General features: G+C 34.4%; 1 protein-coding gene and 1 non-coding gene across 3 annotated transcripts in view; both read right to left on the reverse strand.

Moving 5' to 3' along the window:
• Positions 1-446: 446 nt before the first annotated feature.
• RapGAP1 (Rap GTPase activating protein 1) overlaps positions 447-20830 on the reverse strand; it is a 69717-nt gene continuing 49333 nt past the window's right edge. For both annotated transcript variants that reach the window (XM_089232065.1, XM_089232066.1), the window contains 11 exons: positions 19291-19344; positions 17627-17710; positions 15659-15759; positions 15418-15547; positions 11950-12098; positions 11047-11212; positions 9459-9725; positions 7909-7967; positions 5389-5660; positions 3819-3901; positions 447-1145 (listed from right to left, as the gene is read on the reverse strand). In XM_089232065.1, coding sequence (XP_089088191.1) covers positions 1005-1145; positions 3819-3901; positions 5389-5660; positions 7909-7967; positions 9459-9725; positions 11047-11212; positions 11950-12098; positions 15418-15547; positions 15659-15759; positions 17627-17710; positions 19291-19344 — 1506 coding nt within the window. In that variant the 3' untranslated portion in view covers positions 447-1004. The remainder of the gene's footprint in view (positions 1146-3818; positions 3902-5388; positions 5661-7908; positions 7968-9458; positions 9726-11046; positions 11213-11949; positions 12099-15417; positions 15548-15658; positions 15760-17626; positions 17711-19290; positions 19345-20830) is intronic.
• Positions 14261-14332, reverse strand: TRNAA-GGC (transfer RNA alanine (anticodon GGC)). Its single transcript has one exon. It is a non-coding gene; the product is annotated as a tRNA-Ala (tRNA).

Here is a 20830-nt window from a genome sequence, read left to right on the forward strand (position 1 = left end):
ACATGGAAAGGGTTCACCAAGTGGCATAAAAATCAAAAATAAAACTATTTTGGAGCATATATTTCAATGGCAGGGTTCCCAGTAAAAATTACTTGATCATTTCCCTGACAAAAACTCAAAAATTTCTTTTGACTTTCTCTGATCAGAGCTCTTGTATGAAGAAAGAAATAAAGGCTAACTCAAAATCTTAACCTTCCAGATGCCTTTCGAGTTTTTTTTCCCCCCTTTCAAATAATTGCTTTCGACATATTTCCCTGGCTTTTGTCAAATATTTCACATTTTCTCCTTATTTCCTTACTTTCTAGGTTGCTGGGCACCCTACTTGATCAGTGCCTAAATTCTCTATTTGTCAAATCTTGCTTTATAGTAATAATTTTCCACACTCAATCAAACATTTAATCAAAGATTGCACGACTCAACCATTTTTCAGACTCATTTTAGGGGTGAATACAGTTTTTTTTTGTTTTTTTTTTTTTGTTTCATTGCACTAAAATCAATAACATGTTATATAATTCTATAATGTATACATATTACATTTAGTTTTATGTCCTAAAGTGAATTTTGAAACAATGATATATTTTTTAAAATTGCTTTGTGGGCTTGATAAAAATCCTAAATTGGCTAGACTGGTCAGTGGGTCAGAGTTTCTGCATCCGTAATCTAAATCATTAAATAATTTATGTATATCAAAATTACCCTTACAATTCCGGTCAAATGAATTCCCATTGCTTCATTGCACATTATTCAAAAATCTACGTTTTTGCAATTGGGGGGGGGACATAAGAAGAATGGAAATGGACTTCAGTAACACATAACAACATTGCAATCGATCAATTTACATAGATTCTTTTGATGGAGAGAAAATTTGAGCAACAAGCAACACATATACAACAGGGATGGGGGGGGGGGGGGAAGGAAATAATAGCATCATTAATTGACACAAAATTAATATACAGCAATGCAACTTTTTCACAAATGTATAATATTTTATCATGTAGTCCATTTTATATAGTTGTGTATCTATCAGTGGCACTCAATTCGGCGAGCTGTACATGCAGGTAGGTCATTTCACGTTTGGCCAATGACAGTTCAGTGGTTAGTTTCATCTCTTTCTCCTTCAGTTTCTTGATTTCTCGTTGGAAGGCCTAAATTCAAGATGGTAAAATATACATAAATTTGTGATAATTTTTTTTAAACTAAAACTTGCGCAATGCCAATAATTTCTGCAATACCATGCTCAAAAAGTATTTTATCAAGGCACTAACTGATGCATCAAACTTTAAAATTTTAATACTGTGATGTGAGGTTACTTTGCACCACTGCTGAAAAAAGGATGTAAGGTTACCCAGCTGAGTATTTCTGTATATTCTGAGTATTTCCAAGCAATTTTGATTCTGCCTAACAGGTATGTTATCAGTCAACTCATATATTTGAGCTACTGATACATCCGCAATTTTGTTGGATATTGTTTGCTAAACATATTCATGCTTCTCTGTTTCAGCTGGAACTTTTGTCAAGAAAAAGTGATATTTAAAGTTACAAAATGACGAATGCAACAGTAACTCAAATATATGAGTTGACTGATAACGTCTCCTGTCGAGGAGAATTGAAACTTTTTGGAAATATTCATAACAACAGCTGCACTAGGTAACATTTAATCCTTTTTTCAGCATTGATGCAAAATAGCCTCAAATTAATATACTTTAAATTTAATTGAGAATACAAACATAACAAGGGTACAGTCAAACATTGATTACCTTAGTCATCACCGATTATACCCATAACAGAATAGCAATGTGAAAACAGTGACAATGTGTGAAAAATTTCTATGTTAAATTAATATGCACTGATGCTTATGCAGACGTGCCAACTTTTGAAATCCAGAAATCCGGAGATTCTCCCGAGGAGGGTACCCTCCCCGGTACTCATAGACTTGATGAAAAAAATAAAAATTCAAAATAAATATATTTTTTTGAAAAAAAAATTTAATCATTCAAGAAAAAGTTCAGTGCCCCCCCCCCCTCCCAAGGCAGCTTGTGCTTTGTCCCTGAGCAGAATATAATTGCATATCAGTTGTTCCATGCAGAATAGAGAAATCACATCTACATACTGTTCATAAAACATAAGTGTTTCTTTTCGTGGATGCTATCAGTGTGATTGATAAATCTTGGATATATGAACTCTTAAAAGCTTTACATAGCTTAAATTTTATATTTTCTTTCTGAAGACATATTTAATCAAAGGAAACAATTTAAAAAACTTCAAAATACAAAGCTGCTGTCGAAAAAACTTGTTTACCGCATGGCTGTTAATAGAATACAATAACGATTATACAGGAATTTCGGCAACCAAGGGCTTCCCCCTGATAAATGATTGCCGATAAAAGATACGTAAACAAAGTCACGTCTTTGCCAGTTGCTTAAATGCGGTCACCAAGACTTTTTTTTACAGCTGTTCGATGGAAATTACCACGGCTGTCCTCTGACTGTTTTCCCTAACGACCATGGCAGTCATTGACGCCACGACAACCTGAAAGCTCGCGTAATTTTCTGCCAAAATCCGGAGAGCAGGAGGAAGAATGAAAAATTCTGAATCTCACACCTAAATCCGGAGAGTTGGCAGGTCTGCTTATGTTTCTTGCTGTTACAGAATTTGAAAAACCCTCTGCATAGAAGTCCAAGGAACAACTTTTGGAAGTCACTAATAAAGTTTAGGCCTACACTATATTTTCAATGTAGGAACTTCATTTTACAATTATAATTTGTCCCATAAATGTGCTCGTAATCCAACACACTCATTTATATCAGAGCAAAATTTCCCACAAGAAATAATTGAAACTCAAATATTACAAAGATGAAATTCAGATTCATTCATCTTATGTTATTGTATTTGACTTTATATTTTGCATTCAAAGTTCATGAATTTTTTGGAATTATACTGGGGATTCAATTCTAAATCTCCTCTTGCATTAGAACACAAGAGCGCAAGAAAATTTTTCAATGGGCTTGTACTAAGAATGCCAGTTCTGTAGTCAGTGACGTCTGAACAAATGTACCCTTAAGTCAAAGCGGATATACTCAAATTTGATCTTTTATCAGAATGATGAAAGCAGTCCTGAAGAATGCTTGGGCCTAGCCACTGAATTCATTAAGACAGTTGTGGTCATGTGATGCTCGACAGACAAAACTAATATGTGTGCACAAAGCCCCTTATAGGTTAATTTTCATCTAGTAGTCTGACGCACCTACTACACCTATTGAATATGAATACATAAATACTAGTATTGCGAGAAATCTCTATCTAATCAACCTTTATCTTGTGCTTATAGCTGTTTATAGCCTGAGTGGTTAAATATATAAAGGAAGGCATATCAAATTTGTCTCCATATCAAATAAGTAAAATAGATTTATTATCTTTTGAACAACTATTTTTTTTATATTACTAATTAATCCATTTCACCTTTTATATACGTACAACATCGTGAAAAGTAGAATAAGAAGAAAATTATAATAAATTAAAATAAAAGTATAAATGTAACGATAATAAGAAATAGTTATCATGTAAATTATTTGGTAGGTTATTTTAGTTCTAATTCAAGACAAAAAAAACAATGTTTTTGAAAAAATTAGTTCAAAACAAATTAACTGTCCCGGTACTTTAAAGTACCATCAGGATATAAAGGGTTAAAATAATAAATTGATTAAAAAAAATTTGATGAATTTATATTTGCCATGATATATTAAAACATCTAGGATACTTTGATACTTGGAATGATTTTTGCAAAATTATATCTTTGCTTAACATGATTCAATGCTTACGAAATTTTGCTTCAATAAATCCCGCTTTTCATCCTTGAGCTTACAAAGATCTTGCTTGAATGCTTCGAGCTGCCTCAGCAAGGCTAAGGAAACAAAGAATAAAATTCTTACTGAATAAACTTAGAAGTCACCCAGATGCATGTTTCTCAGGCTGAAGAAGCTCGCAACATGAGCAAAAGAAATACTGAGTAGTTCAAATAGCATTATCTTCAATAATTTTTCAGTAAACTCCAATATAATAATACTCAAGCGACTGGACAGATATACACTTATAAAAGATTTATCATTATAGATGAAATATATTAACACTATGAACAGTGCATCACAGGAGCAGAGAATCCTCATATTGTTATACAGGATTTTCATTGTATATTAATAAAAAAAATCTGTAATGTTGTGAAGATGCAAAAAAAAAAAACACACACTGAAACAATTACCAATAAAACAATGAAATAAATTATCGAGTATGACGTATCCATAGCTGCCAACTTTTGAAAATGAAAATTAGGGAGATTTTCACGTGGACTCATATTTTACACTAAAACCACTCCCTAATAAATACAAAAGGGATTTTTCCAAATAAAATAGGCATTTTCTACACATAAAGTAGGGAATAATATCCCTACTCAAAAATTGAAGTCAAATAAAATAGGGATTTTACTCACATGGAAGTTAAACCCTTGGGAATAAAATCCCTACACAAAAAACAAGTGAAATTGGAAGCCAAAGCTTTAATGGTGATCTAAAAAAAATATTGTGTTCAATCAGAAACGATGTGAACAAACATTCTGTGCGAATGACCCCAAAATGATCGGAAGATGAAGGGGAAAAAGCATCAATTTTTGAAGAACACTGACTTTTTGTGAAACCTGCTTGATGTTTTTTGATTTCACATGGGTGATGATGTCATTCTTTCCACCATGACCGATGTTTATGTTCGTAACACAACTTGTACAAAAAGAAAAAGTCTGCCCTTTTCTGGAATGTTTGATGAAAGGAAATTTATCGGGGAATAAGTATCTTTAAGATTGATTAAATATTTTTTTTGCTTATCAGTATGCTGTTTTGTTATCGCACATACATAACTTCAACAAAAGAGAAAGTTTTTACCACATGCGCGTCACTATAATCTTCAATTATTATCCAAGACTATGAAGACTATGAACTATATATCGGCTGCTAAGCTATTTCCCTGCACGATAAGACAAACAATTTTTCTTGTTACTATCAGAGGGTTTGTAAAACTTCCTTAAAAATGAATTTTCCTCTATTCCCTCATTTACGATGTGTGACGTCATTTCAAAAGTGGAAAAAAAACAGAGGCAAAAGACTTTCTGCCCCACAAGAAATTCCTTAGGGATTGTTTTCAGAAGTGGGGATTCTTTTTAAATGAAGTAGAGAATTTTTAGGGACAGTTATGGATTTTTTGTGATTTTTGTAAAAATTCAGTTTGTTATTGCATGTGACTGCACGTGACTTCATGACACATGATTTAAGAACTTTTCGGGAGGTTGAGAGATGAAGCTAAAATTCGAAAGACTTGGCAGCTATGCATATCTGAAGAACCTACCATCATAGTCCAAGCATCGTGAGCAATTACAAGAATTTTCTCCTGGAGAGGACATGGTATCCAACCCAGAATCTGTAGGATGGCATTGAGCATGGTCCATCTCAAAACTGTTAACACTGGATGAGTCTGATTCTGATGGATGAATCTTCATAAGCGGTAGTGGTGGTGTATCTGGGCTAGACACTGGGGTGCTCTGGTTACTGTTGGCTCGGTTCCACAGAGTAGGAACACCGCTTGTGCTGATAGAGTCGAAACTCCTGTTACGGCAATCCCTAAAAACATAGCAATATATTCTTAAATCAGCACCTCTCTATCAGGATATATTCATGCAATGAACAATCAGTACTGCATACTTCCGAGGGATGAAAAATCTTCCCTGACCAAAACTCTGGAAGAATGAAATATAATTCAAAAATCTCAATCTGTCAAATATTTTTCGAGTTTGTTTTTTCTCTTCAAAGAATTTTTTCAGACTTTTATCAAATGTTTACATATTACCCCGACTTTTTACAAATATTTTAAATTTTTCCAGATCATTTTCCATCCTACTGACTTTCTAGGCTGCTGGGAACCCTATATAATCTGCACCAAGAAATTTGAATGCCTTTTTAGCGTATAATCTGTGGATTATATATAATGAAGTATAGTAAATAAAGGGTGTGCATAATTAAAAGACCCTATTTTAAAGTAGCCTACAGGCAAAACCAGTCATCAGAAAAGTGTACAATTTTGTGGGACTTCATGAAGTGATGGGAATTTGTTTCAACGGGAAAAAACTTAGTTGCACATGTCGCCACCAGAGGGCATTTCACTTTGAATACCTGTAGTAAACATGTAAATTTATGTGATGTCATGCAGAAGCTGTTATAAAACCTAGAAACATTCCTAGAGATCTTGTTTCCTCAATGTGTTTGCTGCTCATAATAACGATAAGTTTACGAGATCCCGCTTTCTTGGTTAAATTGGTTTACCAAAACAGCAATTCCGCAGTAACTGCTCAACGGAAATATCGAACTTTGATGAGGATTTGAATGTATGATTGAATGAATGTTAAAAACTTTCAGAGTATGATAACAAAATTTAAAACGATAGGATCATTGGCTGTTCGTCCTGGAAGAGGAAGAAAGCCTGTTTCTATAGACACAGTACAGTAGGTTTCGCTTCAGGTGTAAGAGGACAGAGCTTCAAATTCTCATGACAGCGCTAGTGTCAGGTGTGTAGTACAGATGATGGGTAAGCACGTTCAACTGTCCATAAGATCATGTGGAATATCCTCTGATATTATCTGTACAAACTTTCACTTGTGCAGCTGTTACTTCCACATGATTATGATGTTTGATTCCGGTTCTCACTGCAGTTTCAAGCTCGCATTGAGGTCGATTTGGAATGGCCTAGGAATATCCTCTGGACAGACGAAGCGCATTTTCACTTGGATAGTGCAGTCAATACTCAGAACTGCCGAATTTGGAAACCAAAAAATCTGCACGCTATCTTAGAGGTTCTGTTGCATTAACCAAAAGTGATGGTATGGTGTGGATTTACTGCATCATTTACTCTCGGCCCCTACTTCTATGAGGAGTTACGTTCTATAGGTCCAGTGACATGTTTTATCACCAGGAAGCAATATGCATTGCTGTCACAAAACGAAATTGTTCCAGTTCTCTAAGCATGTCATCTTCATGTAAGACGGAGCTCCTCCACACATTGCAGTGTGTGTTAAAAATGTATGCAGTGTGTGTTAAAAATGTATGCAGTGTGTATGTTCTTAAAACACATTTTACAGAAGAACGTGTCATCAGCCAGCATTTTTCTGATCTATGGCCTCCCCGATCCATGGACCTGAATTCATGTGATTTTTGGCTTTGGGGGCATTTAAAACGTCTAGTATGTTGTGACAATCCAAGAACTTTACTTGACCTTAAAGGCAGCATTTCACGCCAAGTGATAAACATTTCCCCCCCACACACACTTCGGTTCACACTTGTGGAACATGTATTCTTGATATTTCACATGGTGTCTAAAAGTGATGGCCATCATGTGCAACATGTTTTGTTGCAGTAACACTTGTAAAAGTGTTTAACAATATTTAAAATTGTAACAATATAAAAAATAAACATTTGCCTAAATGTGTCATTTCCCGATAAAATGTCTTCTGGTGGTGACATGTGCAACTAATAATCCCCCCCCCCCCCAGAAATAAATTCCCATCACTTCATGAAGTCCTCCACAAGATTTAATAATGTTCTGATGACTGGTTTCATCTGTAGGCTACTTTAAAATAGGGTCTTTTAATTATGGACGCACTGTATAATGAAATGGGAGCTTTTTAGGAATTCTATTTACCCCCCCCCCCCCCCAACAGAGTCTAACTGCATTATTAAATTGGAAGAAAACCAATAAACTGCTCCAAACTGTATTTTCTTCTTTACATTCCTATTTATAATAATATATAAATGGTATGTATATGTGCATCAATAATTGTGTATTGACTGATTTGAAAATTGCAGGCATGTATATTACCTTCGCATTGAATTTGGAGAGGAAATATGCATCAGCCTTTCTCTCTGAGCTCTAGATGACTAGAATCCAAAAACATAAAGCAATTAATAAAATTCAAGATTCCAATGATAGTTAAAAAACATGAAAGATTTATTCAGACTGCACAAAAAAAATAAAAATGATGCACAAATTGTCAGATGGATTTTACAACTCATTTTTAGATATTTTAAGGAATAAAGTGTCTGTACTTTAAGCAAAGTGCATATTTTGCCTAATCAACAACTACTACTATATACTGCCTAAAAAGCTATTGAAATTCACAAAAATAACTCTTTTTGGTGAGTTCAAGTTGTCTACCAGCAGCATATTGAAGTGTTTCTTTTTTTTTCCTTTTACTTATTTCAAAATCACCAATTTATTCACATTAACAAGTTGTAGTAATCACACTATGAAATTATTTCAAACATCCACCTAATGATATAGAACTCTGGTTAGTATAACTACTGCTGTCAGAGGGTGAAATAGATAAGAGGCATCATATGATTTAAATTTCTATAAACCAAATTTTCTACATTATAGAAATTTCAGCAAAGCCTACATTCACTTGAAATGACATTTACATATGCAAACAAGCCTCTATGTTATAATCAATCATTTCTATTCTAATTGAACATTTTGGGCGCTCTCAATATTTTTTCCTGTAAGGAAATAACTTTTATGAGATCAGTTAATGTCCTCTGACATTTAAGATATGGCCAAATGAGATGAGAACTGTGAACAGTAATCATTATCTATTTCTTTCCTGATGGCAAGATCACTTTTGCAAGAACTGATAAAAAATGCATTCCCATATAAAGCAATAGCAATTAAAACTATGATATATTTCAGATTGCATTTTGCTGTGGTTGAAAAAAATTCGTTTCTGCAGGCAAAATGAAAGCAGTAGAACTTCCACAACTCAAAGTGTTTCAGACAATAATATTGATATTGCTTTGAGTTATTGTAACTTCAACTGTATTCTGTAATTACTTATTTTAATTGTGAAACATAATTCTGAACTTAAATCAAAATTCAAAGCTTTAAGATTTTTTGGCGGATGTGATGTAAAGTTTTTGTCTTTTGAGGTCTTGTTCGACGGGTGGCAAAAATTTTCAAGAACTAAAATTATGTAATGGTAGGCAAAAGGCTACTACTTACGCCTTCTTCCTGCATGAGTCACACTGCTTCATCGTGATTGGTCCATTGAGTGAGATTTTCCTCATTGGCCAAAGTTGTTCCTAAGGGCTCTTGGGTTTCAATCTCATCATTTTTAGGATGGAAAACCAAGCACTGTTGATTTTCATTCTCTCCTCCTTTCAGGTAGAAAGCGTAAGGAGTAGCCTTTCGCTTACCATTACGTAATTCTAATTTTTGAAAATGTTCTCCACCCTTGTGAACCAAATGTCAAACAAAAAAACTTTACATTGCATTGGACAATAAACCCGAAAACTTTGAATTTTAATTTACATGATGGCCACATACACCTTGTTGGTTTCATAATTCTGAACTTTTATCTATTTGAGATTACTTACATTTGGTGTTGTTTCCCCAGTCATGGTGACACTGCTGTTGCTCATACTGGATGAGGAACGTTTGGTTGATGTTGATATTGCCAAGTTGGATTCCATAGATTGACTACGTGCTTTACTCGATAGAGCCTTTCGAACAGAATCTAAGAAACGACTACTGTTACCGTTGACTTCAGTTTTATTGCAATCAAAACTAATACCTGCAAACTCTTGAGTTTTGATTCTGAGCTCATCAAACAAGGACTGAAGAAGAGACATCCTGGTTCGTTTCTAAAAAAAAATGAACCATAAAATAAAAGTATTTGAATCAATGCAGCAAATGAATGAGACGTATAAAAAATTTATATAAAAACATTGTGGAGAATTATACTGGGCAGTACTTTTAATCTTATTTATATTTAATCCACTGAAAGATTTTTCAATGGATCTACAGCAGGTACACACATTAGAAAAGCATCATAATCTACATGAAACAGTTAACTATTGTAGATTCTCACAATGGCTGAGTTAAAAAAAGAAGACGCAATCTTAGCGTAAAAGGAGAATATTCATGTTTCATAATGTATGATGTTACCAAAAATGAACTAGCTAAATGTAGTGGTAGGACGTAATACCCAGCAACCAGTTTTGTGTGAAAAAAAATAGAACTGTCCAATTTTTTTAAATGCAAAACGAGACACAAGGTCATCTTATATACATTTGGATTATTTTGCAATATAGTTATTAATCAAGAGTTATTATTATCACAAAAGCTAAGGGTCCCAATGTGATCGCATTCAGTAGTATGCACTGTAATAATAATGAGATGCACGCACATAAGAACTTTTGAAGAACATGGTGAAACTCTGTGCATTAATATCTGCGACAATACTAAAATTATAACCGTTTTCAGACCTTCGGATTGAAATTTAAGTCCAAGACTCTTAGTTGCTCCAAAACTAAATATCGTGCAATGACTTTTTTTTTTTTTATGATCAGAATCATTAATGTAACTACATTAACATATTAAATGAAAAATACTTTCCACATAACAATTTTTATATCATCACAAAAAAAAAAAAAATGAGTAACTTTGCCTGGTTTTAATTTACACAAAAATTACCACGTTTTTAAGACAAATAAATCACACTGGTCGAATGGTCGACGCGTTTCGGCTCTTCAATGGAGAGCCGTCATCAGGACCTCGTGGTCAGAACTCACACGAATGAAGAGTGATGTTTACGTCTGGTCGTCCGAAGAGTTCGCCTTTGTATTTGCTGCGTCCGAGTGGTCTTTGGATGCGAATTGGGGAGCCATCTGTTGTAAAGTACTTTACTTTACATCATGGATTACAGATGGCTCCCCAATTCGCATCCAAAGACCACTCGGACGCAGCAAATACAAAGGCGAACTCTTCGGACGACCAGACGTAAACATCACTCTTCATTCGTGTGAGTTCTGACCACGAGGTCCTGATGACGGCTCTCCATTGAAGAGCCGAAACGCGTCGACCATTCGACCAGTGTGATTTATTTGTCTTAAAAACGTGGTAATTTTTGTGTAAATTTTTATATCATTTCATTGTTTCTAAAAATAGGTAAAAAAACCTTACTTCTAATTTTGAAAACTTTTCTGCTTTGTAACAAGCAATTTCTGCATTTATCAGCTTCGTTATCAAAAACTCTCTGAATTCCGAACCTCGAGAGAACACTGCTGGGTTGGGGAGATTCGGTCCAAAAGATGGAACACCTTCCCTTGCTGTGACTGAAACTTTATACCTACAACAAACAGAACAAAAAATTCAATGTAATCAATAACTATTAAATATTGATTCAAAAATTAAGAAATGTTTTGCATTAAACAAAAATGTGACAAAGCAAGCATATTTACAAAGGAAAGAGGACTATCAAATCATTATTTTTTAATAGGGAGGAGAATGATTGCGTCCTGTAAAAATGTGATGTATGTTCTATGAATTGAAATTCAAAGAGTGGCACACATGCAACAAAATTGTCTTAATTGATGTGCGAAGCAGAAATGGGTTAGCCACCCCTGGTCTGGGTAGTGTGATACCGCAAGAACATTTTCCAGGCAATTAATGTTTGAATATTGGGGATGGGGGAGAGCTGCTTTCTTAAGAAAAGAAACTGCATGCACTCAATATTTCATTTTTTTATAGTTTCCCTCTCCCCCTCTCCTTTTTCGTGCTGACAACCATAATCATAAAACAAACAATATTAATTTATAATGTGGAAGTCCTGTAAATGTAGTAAGTTAGCAGCTCTATTCATTTATGTATGTGACCTAACCACACTTTAACCACCTCCTCATAAAATGATTTGTAGATGAGTAAATGAGAGATGTAGATGAGTTCCCCCCCCCCCTCTCCCTGCTGAGCCAAAATACAGGACTTTCAATATAAATTAATAATTATTAAAAAGAATAATTTCATACACTTATAAATCATTCAATTACTAATTTCACAACTGATAATGAATCAACCCAATGTTTTTACCTGGTATTTGATGACAAAGGATCAATGACCTGAACAACTATATAAGAATGAAGAAAATGTGATGCTATCATGGAGGGTAGAAAAGGTGTGTTGGTATCCTGGAATATTATGGCTACAATGTCATTCCCAATGTGCCTCTTCCTCTGAAGCTGGTTATACAAAAAAAAATGTGTTGGTTATTAGAATATAATGTGGTTGCTGGCAAACAAAAAAGTTATAACAATTACATGAACACTAATTTCATTATTTTTGGTCTATTACATATCTTCCATACATCACTAAAACTCCAACAGTTTATGCTAAAAATAGACAGTGTGATTCCCTAACTCTCTTTGCCGCATTTTACTCGAAAATCGTTGATTCTAAAAGCCTATCTTCAATTAGGAAAAGTATCCAACTAACGTGTGGAACTCAGATACCTCATTCATGTTATAAGGTGTTGTATAGTTATTAATATGAAGAAATTAACTTTTTATACAGACACCCTGTCCTTAAAACTCAATTAAGGCTGTTGCCCTATTTGTCCTGAGGCTAACAAAAGCATTATTCCATGGCGCTAATTCACTGAGATATTTGAATTCGTAAATTTGAGAAAAGTTTGGGGAAGAGCAGAATAAACAGGGGAAAGAAGGGTTGTCTGTTATTTTATTCTGTTCTTTCCCTACTTTTGCTCCAATTTCTGAATTCAAATGTCTCAGTGAATATTGTACTTAGAACCATGGAATTTTTTGTTGGATTCAGGACAAATAACGTAACAACTTTCTAATTGGGTTGTTAAGGACAGGGTGTCCAAATAAAAAGTTAATTTCTTCATTTAATAACTATACAACCCCTTGCAACATGAATGAGATATCTGAGTTCCAACGTTATTTGGGTACTTTTTCCTAATTGGAAGTATGCTTCTAGGATCATGATTCACAAGTAAAATGTGATGAAAAGAATTATGAAATCGTTCCGTATATGCATATCATACACAGCTGAAGTCTATCTAACAAACTGCCATCAAAAGAACTTCCTTTTATACACTAAAAGTAACCTATGTCACCAAAACTGGATTTGGGTAATTGAAAAGTGCAATATTTGTGATTAGGCTTTTTTTTCTTTGTGATAAGAAAAGTTTGTGTTTTTCTTTTTTACTTGGAAGGCCAAATTGAGTTTTTTTTTTTTTTTTTTTTTTTTATTGATATAATGCACAAAATTGAACAGAGAAAAAAAAATGTTCAGTTTGATGCACTTTTTCAAAACATATTCCACTGTTATACAAATACAAAAAAACAACGCCGCAACAGGTGAAATGCCCAACACGGTGGCTTAAGGGCTTAAAGTTTAGGATGCAAGTAGGACAAGGGTTTCTATGATTTTTTTTTTTTTCAATGCAAACTTGGTGTGACATGTTATTCAAAAACCAATGTAATCAATGTGTTTTTCAACAAGTGGAATGGAGAGAATTATTAAAATGCTCTGATGCAAAATTGTTTGATCCTTGGTGAACAATCAATGAATTGGAAACATGGATCAGAGTTTCATTGAGCTCATATCAACAAAACTCGACACTTTTCAACAAGTGCTTTCTTGTTCACCCCGCAGTGTGTGAAATAAGGAAAGCAAAGTCATGTCTCCTATAGTGGCATATAACAGATAAATAACTTGCCGAGATTGCAAAAGGACCATAGTTCAATTCCCGGTGAAGACCAATAGACTTTCTCTTCTGAGTTCACCTCAGAGCATTATTCAGAGAAAAAGTCTCTCCATAAGTTTTTCTACTCCTTCCTCTAAAAAAAAATGGAGCTTGATGCAAACACATTTTTCAAGACTGTAATAATAATAATAAAAACTGATGAAGTTCAATTACAGAGGCTTTCCTCTCCTTCAAACCAAGTGCAATTCTGGTTTAATGCCATGGGCAATTTTCTACCAAATGAGTTGTTACAAGATATACAGAAGACTGGATGTTGTGAAGATATTTATTATTTTAGATGTTAATTTTTTAAGGAAGGAAAAAACTCATCTCTGCCTCTACCGGGAGTCGAACCCGGGTCCCTTGATTGCCGGACGAGTGCTCTGACCACTAAGCTACAGAGGAGATAGAGATTTTCCTTCGCTAGAGCGTATATATGCCGAACGGAACCGTGCAATGGACGGTGAAACCGATCAGCTAATAGCTCATGGACGACGAGCCACCAGATGGCTATATATATGACATGAATGTCGCTCTCCACTTGTTAATACAAGATATACAGAAGACTGGATGTTGTGAAGATATTTATTATTTTAGATGTTAATTTTTTAAGGAAGGAAAAAAACTCATCTCTGCCTCTACCGGGAGTCGAACCCGGGTCCCTCGATTGCCAGACGAGTGCTCTGACCACTAAGCTACAGAGGAGATAGAGATTTTCCTTCGCTAGAGCGTATATATGCCGAACGGAACCGTGCAATGGACGGTGAAACCGATCAGCTAATAGCTCATGGACGACGAGGGACCCGGGTTCGACTCCCGGTAGAGGCAGAGATGAGTTTTTTCCTTCCTTAAAAAATTAACATCTAAAATAATAAATATCTTCAAAACATCCAGTCTTCTGTATATCTTGTATTAACAAGTGGAGAGCGACATTCATGTCACAAATGAGTTGTGCCAGAAGTGTGTGCTTGTGCACTTCACTGTTTGAGCGTGTACCCAGTGTTGTGCCTAAATTTTTAGTGCTGTCAACTATTTTTGAACTGTGAGTTGAGAGTGATAACAGAGGCTCACAAAAAGAAAAAAATCCCACTGACTTTATAGACATTTCTGAAAAGGTTCTGCTTGGCCAACGGATGTAAACTACAGTCAAGTACACACCAAGTGACAGCAGATAAAAGTAACAAACCCTCTGCCCTCCAGACAAAATTTTTTGTAACATTTGGATCTCCTTCCACCCTTGTATCTTTTTTAAAACGTTTATATTTAAAAGCAGTGTCAAAAAAAACTTATGTAAGACATAAAATACTGTTTGACCTTGGTATAATGATCACTTTCAACATCATTCAGCTTATAATGTTAGTTTTTAAAGGTCTCTGCAAGCATAGCTAGCAAAGTGAACCTACCCACCTCACTTATAAAGTAATTTTTATTCTGTCCCCAGGTGTCCCATTATACTGAGGTGTGACTAATAGTAATAAAATCACTGGGTGTGATTAAGTATTTAACATTACATATTAAGCATTTTCCTGTACCAAAAGTATTTTGGTGTAGGGAAATGCTACCCTTTTCGTGCATAGTAATACAAAAGAACCAATTCACAATCATGTAAAACAAATATGACTAGAATCAACAGAAGGGTGAGAAAAATTTAGAACCATCATTGAGTTGAAGGGCTTGATATTTTTGATGCAAATTCATTGGACCAAACAGAATATTGCTCTGTACAAACTGAAGCAATTAACATCAAACTGAAAAAAATCAATGTCTTCTATATGGCGACAGCATCATACCTGTTGGGGGTCATTCTCTGTGAATGGCAACAAGGTTGAAACGTGAAACATGATTTCACAGTCTTTGAATTTCGTATGGACAGACTCCTCTCCTGTTTGGCCATAATGAGCATCTAATCCACCACGAAAACTAAAACAGAATTTTTTAAAAATTATAACTATCATTCCAAGGAACATATTTAAGTACAACATTTTTCAAAGTTCAAGGAAATTTAAACCCAAAAATGAAATTTTTGTTTACCCCTTGAAATCCTTTAATTTTATTTTGTCGCCCAACATATCTAAAAACTCATCCATGGCAGGACTATGTTCTTCATTGCCAAACAGCTCTTCTTCAGTTGTCTGCAGATGAGAAATCTCAAATTGTTATTTTAAATAATCAAGTAAATAAAAGATCATAAACATATTCAATTTGGAACCAAAATTAAGAACTAAGTAAATTTAAAAGGAAAATATGCTTATCATCCCACAGCTGCCAACCCTGGAGAATAAAAATAAGATAGATTTTCATATGAATTCCATAGAAAAACATTATAAAGACAAATAAAAAGAAGGTAGAGATTTTTTCATAAGAAATAAAAAGTAATCATAAGTGTACGCAGAATTTTCTCGAGGGGGGATTTCAGATTTTTTTCCCCTTCTGGGGGGTTTATGTTTTTTTCTGCAAAATAACACTATAATCTTGGCTCAAGAGGGGGGGTTAGAGCCCCAAACCCACCCCCCGCCTTTGCATACATCAATGAAAGTAATATTGTAGGAATGTTTTTTCTTACTATCTCAAGTAGAATAAAAATCCAAAATTCGGATGGTTATCAAAAATATTGAAAAATCAGATGCAAAAAATTAGTGCCAACTGGAGAAGTAAAACTAAACCAACCAAAACCACTAGTTAATTGGCAAAAAAAAAAATTCAGCATAGCCATAGGTTCCGAAAATAGAACATGCCTATTCAAAACAGGGCATATAATCAATCACCAGTCACACAAATCATCCTGCTGATTCCATTGTTGAGAGGCCAAATTGCCGCTGGCTCTTTTTGACTAATATCATCTTTTTCTTCCCAAAAGTAAAAAAAATTGTGGATTGGCACAATGCAAAATTAATGTAGCACAATGGTGAAAATTAATGTAACACCATGTGACATTGGGAATTTCTTAAGGCGTGAAGACCATTTGTGAGATTCTTCAAATTTTAATTAGTTTTGGGAAAAAAAACAGTTGAAGGACTTTCAGTGGGTAAAATCTTTGGAAAAAAATTTCCCCCCTAAGAAGTAGAGATATTTTGCAAATTCCAAAAAATTTGGTAGTAATAAGAAAGTTAAAATGATATAGTAGAAATTCGCGAGGCTCCCAGAAAATTTGAGAGACTGGCAGCTATGCTCTCCTACTCAAAGACATATGATAAAGTAATATATTTTTGAACTTATGGAGTAAGGCCATAAGCATTTTTAAATTTCTAAAATAGACTTCAATAAATTTTATGCCAAAAACTTAATAACAGTTGAATCCCTATTTAATGAATCGAAAGAGAAACCAACAATTATATTTGTTAAATCAGGGTCAAATTGATGAGGAGTACAAACCACACTCGAAACTCCAAATTTTTAAAGCTACTTTAAGGATGCTGTTACAACTCATTTCTGACAAAAGTTTAAAAGAATATATAAACTTAAGAATAAAGCCAGGATACATGAAAAAATTTCTTGATAAAAACTGCTCTATAAAAGATTGTTTGGTGCATCCAACATGTTTGTAAAATTGTGATTTTTCCTGTTAACCGAAAAACACTTTCTCTTCAACCACTAGTCATTCTTCGCTTGTCAAGACAGAGCACAAACTCTTAACTAACTTTATTTTTTTAATGAAATCCAATCATGTATGCGGACAGCATAATGTTTTTATGGTATTGGTATACACCAATTGGTCATTGAAACCTTTCCACACGCTATCTAAATGGCTTTACTGCCTGTTTTACTCAAAAAGGAACAGATTCCTACTTTCCCTTTTTTTTCCTCAGATAATTCTTGGAAGTCAAATCTTTAGATTGTGGTTTTAGGTGATGAGAAATATGAAGAAAAATATTAAGAATAGTTCCAAAAAACATTATAGCAAGAGTTTTTATTTGTTAAATATAAATTTGACGTTTATTTTTGCCACAATTTCTAATACAATACAAAAACACAATGAAAATTAGAGAAACAATGTCTTACCTGACCAAACTTCTGATAAATAATACCAAATTTAAAAGTGTTGACTAGAACATGTTCATCATATGCAAGTAGCATTTCTGAAGCCTACACATCAGAATGAGAAAGAAAACAAATAACAAAAATCTTATTCGAACTGAGTGCACAAATACAATATAGCTAATTCAAGAAAAAATTTAACCTTGAAATCAAGTACACCTCACTAACGGTAGAAAATTGGCCAATGGCAATGGATTAGAGTTCAGCTCTGTACAGAAGAAGATACCTAACCAATGTATATAAAATTGACAGCGCTTCCTAAAATCATGGATCCCGTTATAAACTGAGGAACACGTTGCCTGGTCTGACGAGTCTCGGTTCCAATTGCTTCGAGCTGATGGACGTGTATGGGTATGGAGACAACCTCATGAATCCATGGACCCTACATGTCAACAGGGGACTGTTCAAGCTGGTGGAGGCTCTGTGATGGTATGGGGCGTGTGCAGTTGACGTGATATGGGACCCCTGATACATCTAGATACGACTCTGACAGGTGACAGGTACATAAGCATCCTGTCTGATCACCTGCACCCATTCATGTCCATCGTGCATTCCGACGGACTTGGACAATTTCAGCAGGACAATGCGACACCCCATACGTCCAGAATTGCTACAAAGTGGCTCCAGGAACACTCTTCTGACTTTAGACACTTCCGCTGGCCACCTAAACCCCCAAACATGAACATCATTGAACATATCTGGGATGACTTGCAACATGCTGTTCAGAAGAGATCTCCACCCCCTCTTACTCCTATGGATTTATAGACAGCCCTGCAGGATTCATGGTGTCAATTACCTCCAGCACTACTTCAGACATTAGTCGAGTCCATGCCACGTCGTGTTGCGGCACTTCTGCACGCTTGCGGGGGGCCCTACACGATATTAGGCAGGTGTACCAGTTTTTTTGGCTCTTCAGTGTAATTCAGGTATTGTTATCACTTTGGCTAAGTATGGAATAGACCAATATCATAGCAAGGGAAAAATTTTGTTAATAATTATCAGGATTTTGGTGTATGTTGTCAATTTTTTTTTTTTCGTCAAAAGTTTTCATTTTTTTGCATGTTTTGAAACAAAACCAGAAAAATCAGACTCATTTTTTTCTGTATAAGTTATAGTTATCAATCTACAAGATCATGCAGGAGGTCAGAGGTCTCCCTTATTGACAGAAATTTTGGTATTCAGTTCACAATGCCCTATCAGCTAACAATTTTTTAATTACAAAGGGCATTTTAGCTTAAATGGGAAATAAATTATATTCATTGAAAAAAAAAAAGCACAATTCAACACATTTTGAAACCAGTTATATGGGGAAAGAAAAACATAGTTGTCCCATTTCCATACATCCTGTCTGACCAAACAGGACATGTGGTCATAGTACCTTATACAACCAGTATTTTTTTTTTTTTTTTCAGATATATTCATCAATTAGATATTGTTGTTTTTTTCCAAAAACCCTGAAGATAGAGCATGCATAATCACTGGATTTATCACTATTACTTTAACATATACCTTGAAAACAATTTTTGTCACACGTTCAAATATATTTCCCCAATGTCATGAATATGATACTGATACTATGATATGATTTCACTTTGTAAAATAACAAAAGAATAATTAGAAAGAATAACCTTTGGGCATATGACTGGACTAAATTTCTCTGTTGTTACATCTTCAACCATAATCTGTCAAGGCAAAATGGCATAGCTTTAACAACAAATATTCCACCAATATAAATAGTTTATAACATTATATAAAATAATCTCTGATGAAAATCACAAAGATCATTATTCAAAGCATTGTAAAATCAGTTTTCTTTACAACTGAACTTTCTTACAATTGAAGTTTTCCTATCTTTTTAAACCACTCTGTTTTCATAGACCAGGAATTTCCAACATAGTTTCTCCTGGAACCCTTAATAGAGTTATAAGACTGTTCCACGGAACCCTTAATATTAATAAGATTGTTCTAGGGAACTCAAATTTTTCAATATTTATCCAAAAAAGTGTGTTCCCATGATTACTGCCATCTCAACAGCATCATAGGCCCAGGGCAAAATAAAAAAGGACTTAGGTGTACCATCTGTTAATATACCGTATTTTCCTCTGTGTAATTCACGGATTATGTGTTAAAAAAGTGGTTAAATATTGAAAAATGTGGATTAGCTACCACTGCGGACAATATGCAGAAAATGATCTTATCAGCATGATGAGTCTGCATGTGAAGATTTTTGATTGAACTGTAAATATAATGCTATTGTTTCGTAAACAAATTTCATTTATTAGCATACCAATGACATAGCTGCCAACTTTTGAAAATGAAAATTAGGGAGATTTTAGCACGCACCTGTATTTTATACTAAAACCATTCCCTAATAAATACAAAAGGGATTTTTCCAAATAAGGATTTTCCACACATGGAAGTTAAACCCTAGGGAATAAAATCCCTCTGAAAAAAACAAGTGAAATTGGAGGCTAAAACTTAATGGTGATGTAAAAAAAAATATTGTGTTCAATCAGAAACGATGTGAACAAACATTCTGTGCGAATGACCCCAAAATAATCGGAAGATGAAGGGAAAAAGTGTCAATTTTTAAAGAACACTGACTTTTTGTGACACTTGCTTGATGTTTTTTTGATTTCACATGGGTGATGATGTCAGTCTTTCCAAAATGACACATGTTTATGTCTGTAACTCAATGTGTACAAAAAGAAAAAGTTGGCCCTTTTCTGGAAAGTTTGATGAAAGGAAATTCATCGGGGAATAAGCACCTTTAAAATTGATTAAATATTTTTTTGCTTATCAGAGTATTCATGTTTTGTTATTGCACGTACATAACTTCAACAAAAGAGGAAGTTTTCACCACATGCACGTCACTATAATCTTCAATTATTATCCAGGACTATTGGCTTCTAAGCTATTTCCCTGCACGATAAGAAAAACAACTTTTCTTGTTACCATCAGAAGGTTTTTAAAACTTCCTTAAAAAAAGGAACTTCCCACTATTTCCCCATTTGCGACATATGACGTCATTTTGAAAAGGAAAAAACAGAGGCAAAAGACTTTTTGCCCCACAAGAACTTCTTTAGGGATTGTTTTCAGAAGCAGGGATTCTTTATAAATGAAGTAGGGAATTTTCAGGGACAATTTGGGAATTTTTGTGATTTTGTA

Source organism: Pholcus phalangioides, unplaced genomic scaffold (assembly GCF_987345545.1).
Source record: "Pholcus phalangioides strain wild (caught in Gottingen) unplaced genomic scaffold, Ppha-v1.0 ptg000005l_1, whole genome shotgun sequence".
NCBI classification, from domain to species: domain Eukaryota; kingdom Metazoa; phylum Arthropoda; class Arachnida; order Araneae; family Pholcidae; genus Pholcus; species Pholcus phalangioides.